This window comes from Humulus lupulus, chromosome 8 (assembly GCF_963169125.1).
Source record: "Humulus lupulus chromosome 8, drHumLupu1.1, whole genome shotgun sequence".
NCBI classification, from domain to species: Eukaryota; Viridiplantae; Streptophyta; class Magnoliopsida; order Rosales; family Cannabaceae; genus Humulus; species Humulus lupulus.
The window spans coordinates 139,893,557-139,902,303 of record NC_084800.1 but is presented as its reverse complement, the minus strand read 5'-3'; the positions used below and the strand labels follow the sequence as shown (position 1 = coordinate 139,902,303).

General features: G+C 30.7%; 1 protein-coding gene across 3 annotated transcripts; it reads left to right on the top strand.

Moving 5' to 3' along the window:
- The first annotated feature begins 811 nt into the window (after positions 1-811).
- Positions 812-6,234, top strand: LOC133798510 (probable serine/threonine-protein kinase PBL7). 3 transcript variants are annotated; one of them, XM_062236826.1, is made up of 6 exons: positions 812-1,191; positions 1,876-2,015; positions 3,200-3,393; positions 4,286-4,475; positions 4,915-5,306; positions 5,431-6,234. In XM_062236826.1, the coding sequence occupies exons 2-6, from the start codon at positions 1,928-1,930 to the stop codon at positions 5,692-5,694; spliced, it is 1,128 nt and encodes a 375-aa protein (XP_062092810.1). In that variant the 5' UTR covers positions 812-1,191; positions 1,876-1,927; the 3' UTR covers positions 5,695-6,234. The 3 variants fall into 3 exon arrangements, with proteins under 3 accessions (XP_062092810.1, XP_062092811.1, XP_062092809.1); XM_062236827.1 differs by having other exon boundaries at positions 812-1,196; XM_062236825.1 differs by lacking the exon at positions 812-1,191 and having other exon boundaries at positions 1,602-2,015.
- The last annotated feature ends 2,513 nt before the right edge of the window (positions 6,235-8,747 follow it).

Below are 8,747 nucleotides of genomic sequence, written 5' to 3'. Positions count from 1 at the left end.
TTAATTTTTTAACAGAAAAATTAGATGGAAAAGTGAAAAAGGACTAACGATGTTAACTTTTAAGAGGTTGGGGATTTAAACGTACAAAATTTGAAATTGAGATCATAATAACAAAAGGTGGATTAGATTGGAGAATTTTTCGATTAATAAGCCATTTATTTTAAATTTGTTTTTGAGAAATTTTAATATTTTATTTGAGTATAATGTGTATTTTAATAAGGAAAATACTAGTTTGACCCTGTGTTTTGTCTGAACACTTATTGGTCCTTCTGTTTTGTTAAATAACAAATCAGATCTCGTGTTTTGCAAAATGAATCAAAATAGTACTGGACTAGATTTTAGCTAAATATATTTTAATATGACCAAAATACCATCAGTTTTATAAAATGAGTTAATTTAATAATATAGAAACAAATAAAAATGAAATATTTAATTTATTATTGAATATTAAATTATATTATATTAATTTTAAATATTAAAAATTAAATTTGAATTTAAAAAAATATAATATTTAATTTAAAAAATTAAATAAAAACTCAAAACAAAATTAAAGCTTAATCTGTATCTTAAACTTAATTAATTAAATTGAAATCTTAAATAAAACTATCAAAAGTAAAACGAAATAGAATTAAAACAAAAATCTAATTTTTTTTCCCTTCAATTTATCGACTCTTCTTCTTCTTTTTCCACCCATCAACATCGCAAATCTTGATCAAAATCTCATAAAAGATTCATTTCTTTTTTTCACACCTAATTTCATACATAAATCTACACATGAACAAAGACTAGGAAAAACATGAATAAAAAAAGGTGAAAAAGTAAACAAAAACCTAGCAAAACTAAGAAGAAAAATCCAAATAGATCCAACCCTCGATACCCCCCACTGTCCTTCGCCCTTCGCCCTTCTCCGATGCCAGCCCCACATTTGTTGTCCTTCTTCTCAAGCGTCGTCTTTCACCACTTGCCCCATGAATAAGGATGATATCCATATCTGCAACAATGAGTATCGCATTCTGCAACATTCGATTCTTTGCAACCAAGTCACGGGAGTGGATGATTTCCCGATCTTTAACCAAACTTTGCCATGGCAGTAGCTCGCCAACTTTCTAGATCTGTAATTTTCCTACAAGAAGGAGGCAACAAGGTCAAAGATTTTGTGTAGGAAGAATAAGGCTGCAAGAAGAAGAAGAGGCAAGGTCATCTAGAAGGCAAAATCATTGATTTTTAGATCATCGATTTGAGAAATTTTTTTGTTAACATGTTTTTTTTAGAAAATTAGGTTTGAGTGGTTTTAGAAAATTTGATTTTAAAAAGTATCGTTTTTGTTTCATTCTTATTTTAGAAAGATTGATTTTAGTTTTTTTTTAAATATATATCTTGATCTTTTTTTGGAATTAAAATATTTATTTTAATGATGTAGTTTGTTTATTTTATTTTATTATTTTAAAATAAATTTAATTCATTTTTATTTTAAAATATGTTTTTTATTGTTAAATATATTCATTAATGGATTAAATTGAGGTTATTTTAGTTATATTAAAAAAATGTTTGAAAAAAAATTTGAGTTAATGATACTATTGATTCGTTTTGTAAAACACAATATCTGATTTATCATTTAACAAAATACATAATATCACCGAATAATCGGGCAAAATAATTGTGAAACTGATATTTTTCAATTTTATTAAATTTTTTATGTAAATATATAATTAAGTAACAATGAAGTTAAAATAATAATAATAATAATAATAATAGTTTGGGTAAGGATGAACTCTTTCGAAAGACAAGACACAAGGACACTCGTGCAAAAAGTTCACAACGACAACGATTTAAAAATAGCCCTCTCTTTTAAATAACCCTTTCTCTCTTCTCCAGTGGACACTTGCCGAGTTAAGAGAGAGAAACAAAGATTAGCATCAACAAACAAATGGGTTGGTTCTTATGTTCTGGAAAATCAAACAAAAATGCCAAGAAGCACAGTGATAAGCCAGAAGATCAGATCTCATCAACGTCAGGTATCTCATCTACGACTGTTACTCAACAACATTATTGTTTCACTCTTACATTTTGCTTTTAGGTTATTTCGTTGTTGTTTTTTTGGTGATATAGATTTCCTTTAGATTTGGTTGTTGAAATCAATCTTTTTCTCGGCTTCCATCATACTTGCGATCTGAGAGTAAATTACATAACTTGATAGGAGAAACAACTTCAAACCCCATCATCACCCTTGTTATGATAACAATTTAGTTTAAGCTGATGTGGGTCTGTCCTTGATTATTCGATTGCATTCTTTGTTGTTTCATTTAGAAATTTTAATTTTAAGTTGGGCTTTTATGATTTCAAGTGCAACTGTTCTCAGTCTCAGCTCAAGTTTTTTTTTTTTTTTGGCTGCTTTACGTTTTTACTTCTTAGGCATCTGTACTAATTCGTGATTAAAACAAGAAAAGGCTTGTAAAGGAAAGAGTTTCGAGAGGAATTAGAAAGAATAAAAAATTGAATTACCTATCTCAATTTAACCAATTATGCCTGACCAAATTTTTTTTATCCAATTATGCCTGACAAATTTTTTTTAACCAATTATGTGAGATGAATTCCCCAAAATTTATGTTAAAATGTGCAAGTAAACTCATTGAATGGATGAAAAGGGGAAACACTTACCTAATCTATATTATGGTCCCATTACCGATAAGTAAACACGGTCTTTATTATTTGAGATCCATTTGGTTGCCAAAAAAAAAAAATCAATGTGCTAAATTAAATGTTTGATTATTTAGGGAAAAAGTGACTTTATTTATTTAATGTATTTAGCAAAGGAATTGAGACAAGGAGATCATAGTTATTGGTTAGCTTGTAATTTGATCCCCAGCAAAAAAAAAAAAAAAAAAAAAGTACCAGCCGGTTGATCCAATTTAATTTTTGAGAATTGAGACCTATTAGTTTATGAAACTTGTTCATAAAACTCTATTTGCTCACAAAGTAGTTTAATTTTTTTTAGAAGAATGTTAGTTACCTTATTATTTTAGGCCATCTTGCTTTGAAAGATTACAGGGTTCAAAACTTATTTAGATCTCGATTGTTATGAATTGTTTGATGTTTATGGGAATAGTATGGTTATTTTGCTGATATCTTTTTGTTGAGAAGAATTGAAAAAAATTAATTTTATAATGTTTTTGCTCATTATTTTTTATTCTTCCTGAAGAAAAATCAAAGGTGAACCCAGCAGTTGATGCAAGAAAGGAGAGCTCTAAGGATGGGGGTTCTGATCATATTGCAGCACATACATTTACATTCCGTGAATTGGCAGCTGCAACAAAGAATTTTAGAGCTGATTGTCTTTTGGGTGAAGGAGGTTTTGGTAGAGTGTATAAAGGTCGCTTGGAGAGTACTAGTCAGGTTTGCCAAGTTATTTTCTCCTTTCAATATGGGCTTTACTTTTGTAAGTGATCAAATAGTGGTGAAAGTATTTGCTATTTTGCTATCCTGTTATTCTCATATTCAATTCTATTGTTTAATCATTTCACCTTATATTTTATTGACCCAGAATTGACAAGTGGGCTGTTTACTCTTGCATCCATTTTCTTGGCCTATATTCCAAGCCATCAAAACAGTATCATTTACAACACTTTGCTATTGCAGCCATTGATTCATGTCATGCGACCCTCTGCCACTACCACTACTAGATTACTAGCATTGCCACTGTATTCTTGGACATACTTTCTACTATAAACATAACCTCTATGAGTCTTCACTTCGCTGCCTAGATATTAACTCCACCATATGATATCAGAATCAGTACTACTTACAATATATTTGCTCTCCTAACTATTGCTGCGTTTGATATTTCTCTTGTCTAAAACGTTGTGTATTATTCTTGGAGTGTCCAAGATATAGTTGTCTGAAGCCTCATTTTTATAATTCATGGAATGATAGATACTAGAAAGTGGTCATGAAAATTAGACAATGTCCAAGCAAATTGGGTACATATGACCGAATTCTCTTTTAAATTGACAATACTCAAATCAAATGTATCTAGTAATTATGTCATCTTCACAAGGTAATAAAGTAAAATCCAGATTGTTTGCAAAGAACTGTCGCAGTAATATGCGTTCTTTCTTTGTGAAATATATATATATATCTTTTCTTATTGAGGAAAGACATGATGTGACTTGGTTTCTTTTTTCACTATGGTTATATGATTCACACAAACATTTTCTGCATGTATGATGGGTTTGGCCAACACATAAGACTTTGTTAAGGATTCTAGTTGTCCTCTTGCTTGGTGTAGGTTGTAGCTATCAAGCAGCTTGACCGTAATGGGCTTCAAGGAAACAGGGAATTCCTTGTTGAAGTATTAATGCTAAGCTTACTTCACCATCCTAATCTTGTAAATTTAATTGGCTATTGTGCTGATGGAGATCAGAGACTTTTGGTGTATGAGTACATGCCACTAGGATGTTTGGAAGACCATCTACATGGTATGTGTAGCATTAGCATTATTTCTACTTTCATAATTATTGGTTTCTTTAGCTCTTAAAGACTCGCTGTTCTTGCACCTGCCAATGATCTATGAGACTTGGTATAAGTGGATCAGACCTTAAAAACATAGAAGGTTGTTATAATCTCCAAGGTGAGGTGATTCTGAAATAATTTAGTCTTATGTATTGTGAAGTATGTTGATTTTTTTTTTGGTTCTTTAATTTCTTGTTAGATTTGAAGAAAACGTTTAAAACAAATGATCCAAATCATCCCATCATGCTCTTTATGAGGTATAGGGAATTTTTCACGGCAAACCATTTGTCATTAATATACTATCATTGGAACATGTTAGCTCATAAGTATTAGGAAACCATGATATTATTTATCTTCCTTTTTGCACTGGTAACTGCTCATCTGACATGTACCAATACATGCCAGATCTACCACCTGAACAAAAGAGACTTGACTGGAATGCAAGAATGAGAATAGCTGCGGGTGCTGCTAAGGGCTTGGAGTACTTGCATGATAAAGCAAGCCCCCCTGTTATATATCGTGATTTAAAATGCTCTAACATTTTGCTTGGAGAAGGCTTTTACCCCAAGCTATCTGATTTTGGCCTGGCAAAATTGGGTCCTGTAGGAGATAAGACGCATGTGTCCACTAGGGTGATGGGAACCTATGGATATTGTGCTCCTGAATATGCAATGACAGGTCAGCTCACGTTGAAATCAGATGTATATAGCTTTGGTGTTGTTCTACTTGAAATTATTACTGGTAGAAAGGCAATTGACAATTCAAGGTCTGGTGGAGAACACAATTTGGTTGCATGGGTAAGAAGTTCATGACTTTTTGTCGCTTTTGATATTTTTGCTGCTTAAATCAACTTTTGTCTTTCCTTGACATGTATGGTTTATCTGAAATACTAAAGCATCAGAGAAAAAAAAAATGTTGCAGGCCCGACCCTTGTTTAAAGATCGTAGGAAATTTTCACAGATGGCTGATCCGACACTCCAAGGCCAATATCCAGTGAGGGGCTTATACCAAGCTCTTGCTGTCGCTGCAATGTGTGTTCAAGAACAGCCAACCATGAGACCTCTAATAGCTGACGTAGTCACAGCGCTTTCCTACCTTGCTTCACAAAAGTATGATCCTGAAACTGTGCCAGTACAATGCTCTCGCACCAGCTCATCCACCCCTAGAACTAGAAGGGAATTCTGAATATGGTCTGGTATGACATGAAAAGCCAGAAACATAATTTCCTCACAGTTCTATGTGATTTTATATTGTTGCCAACCAGCATACTGCTTTGGGATATTCCTCAAGGAGTCGAGAAGTGCTTGCATTTAGAGGCCATTCAAATGGAATATTTAACTGGGTCTGTGACAGCGCCAGTTGATCAAATTTCTTCACTCCATTACATGGCAACAGGTTTGATGTTCTCTTCTAGTGTGTTATAAAAAGAAAAGAGAAAAGTTGAGTTTTCTTCTATTTTCCATTTTTTGTTTCCTCATGATGTGCTCTTTTTATGCTTCTCTACAAAATTCTTTTATTTACAATTGTGCTAGCAATGGGGATTTTGTATTTATATAGAAACTGATTCCCCACCAAAGAGAGAGATAGAGAGAGAGAGGGTATTCATCTTGTTGTAGGAATATTTACTGTTTTGGTGAATAGATGGGCCCATCCATCCCTGGTGTTGTTCTTCTACTTTAAATGACTATTCTAGTGTTTTTGAATGTATATTTCTTCACTTGCAAATTTTAGAATGCTACATGCTGGCTGGTTTTTGATTTTGCTAAATGTCAGCCGTGAAAGTTGAGTGGTTTCCTAGAACACGAGAGATTTTACTATTGTCCTATATAAAGTGGAGTGATATTCTTGTAATTATAAATTGGAAATATCTTTTTTGGAAAGACAAAAAGAAAAATGTAGAATTTGGAACACTTTCTCATTTGTTGGTTCAGTTGGGTAATGGTCCTTTCATCGGGACAATGACTATCACATAATCACATTCCTTGTTTTCATGATATTTTCTTGGACGAAACTCAGTACATTCTCACTGTTCTTGATACTAGGCACCCATCCTTTTTAATGGTTTTGCACTTTTTTCTTTTAGGTCGAATTTTTGTAATTGAATATGGGATAGATATTATTTTGGAGTAATGATATGCCCACCCAATATGTGCACCAACTTGAGGTTGATTTTAACTTGAGGTTGATTTTTAAAGGAGTGTGACTCATCTTATATAAATGTGATTAGTTATATAAATGTGATTAGTTAGAAGAAATTATTAGGTTATTATTACGTGTAATGTTTGGGTGCATATTTTGAGTGCATATATAATTTGTAGTTATTTGATGAGTTTTAACCAAATATTATGTGATTGTCAAAACAGAATGAGACTACTTTTCATCCAAATCTAATTGTTTAAGGTTCTAGTGAAATTTTTGGAATATTTTTATTTAAATTATGTTACTATTTTAAAATAAGAATAAATAAATTTAAAATAAAAATTAAATTCAAATATATAATATCAATGAAGAGTTTATACGAAAGCAAGTAGAAAAAAAAAAAAGAGTTCATACAAATTGGAATTTTTGCTTTGATTTTATAGCAATTTGGAAATGATTTCTGGATTTTAATATTGTTAATAAATTTTTATTTACAAATATATCCAATTTTTATAGATGAATGATTTCTAATTATATTTGTGTTTTAAAAAAAATAAAACAAGGCAGAGACGTTTTCCTCCCTACTTTCTCTCTTTCTTCACATCGCCCTCTTCTGCATACGACGACTTTCAAAACATCGTATAAAATGTGAAATAATTGAATTTAGAAAAATAACTAAGTCTTGTATATCATGGTGGTTTTATAACAACTACACTCATCGGGTGTTTGAGTTTGAGGATTGCTAACAGCATGTTTCCTAGGATAAGCAACAGAGTTGTATGAATTGAATAGTGTCCAATCTCTATCACCAAGCGAACACTAACTAGACCACCAAGGGCAGCTAGTACACCGAAGGCTATACTAAACAAAAGAGCTAAACTAGAGAGCTTTTAAGAGAGAAAAATAGATCTCTAAATTGTGTGTGGCATAACGAGAACACATCCTTATATAGTACTTGGAAAAATAAGTTACAACTTCCTATTTAAATTTGTACTGAACAGAAAAAATGTTACAACTTACAAGCCACTAATGTTATGTAACCTACAAATTTAATACAAAATTTACTATAGAAATGAAACCACTGAAAAATTAGTTGTTACAATTTTTTACATTAAAATTGAAAGAAAATAAAGATTAAAGATTAAGGACATGACAAGCATTATGATAGAATTCAATAGTTGCAATGTAGATTTTACCCTTTTAACTTTCCATTGTGAAATATATTTTCTTTACTCTCTAATAGTAGACATGATGTCCTTCAAATGATCTGTCAATTATGTAAATGATGACATATCTCACACAAGAATCTTTTGACATATTTCAATTTTGGCTTATTTGTACGATTAATCCCAAACTATGTGTATTGGCAGTTTGATCCTCGTACTTTTTTTTTGTTGGCAAAACGATCTTTGAACTTCATATTTTGATGCAAATATGTCCCTAGAATTAACATTGTTGAAAAAAAAAACCTTGGTCCCTATATTGTGTTGGAAAATTGGTCTTCAACCTTGTAATTTTTTAAAACATTTTAAACTTTTGATAATTAAAAATTAAAACTAAGCATAAAATATAAAATAAACAAAATATAGAATATAAGCTAAAAGACATTGACAAATAAAATTAAAAATTAAATTATAAGAAAATACAATTAAATATTATTTAAATGAATATAAAAATAAAGAAAAATATTGAATAAGTATTATGAAAACTATAAAGTTTAAATAAATAAATAAATATATTAATTTAAAGTTTTGTGGGAGCCAAATTAATTTATGTTATTTTAATATCACAATTTATACCCAACAAAATATATATCACAAAATTAAGCCTTTTTTTTAGTAATTTCTCCTTAAACTAATAGTTTTAACTTATGGAAATTACAATCTCTACTACAAGATTCATAATTATACTCTAACCCTAATTTCCAATATCTTTGGCACTTAAACCCCTGAAACTTGAAGGAACTGTGTTTTGCCACTGTCATACATATATACATATCATAATCATGAATAAATAAAATATTATCACGAAAGTTTAAAAAAATCACATATGCATCAACATAAATTACCAAATGACCCTCACATGCCAAATTACCAAAA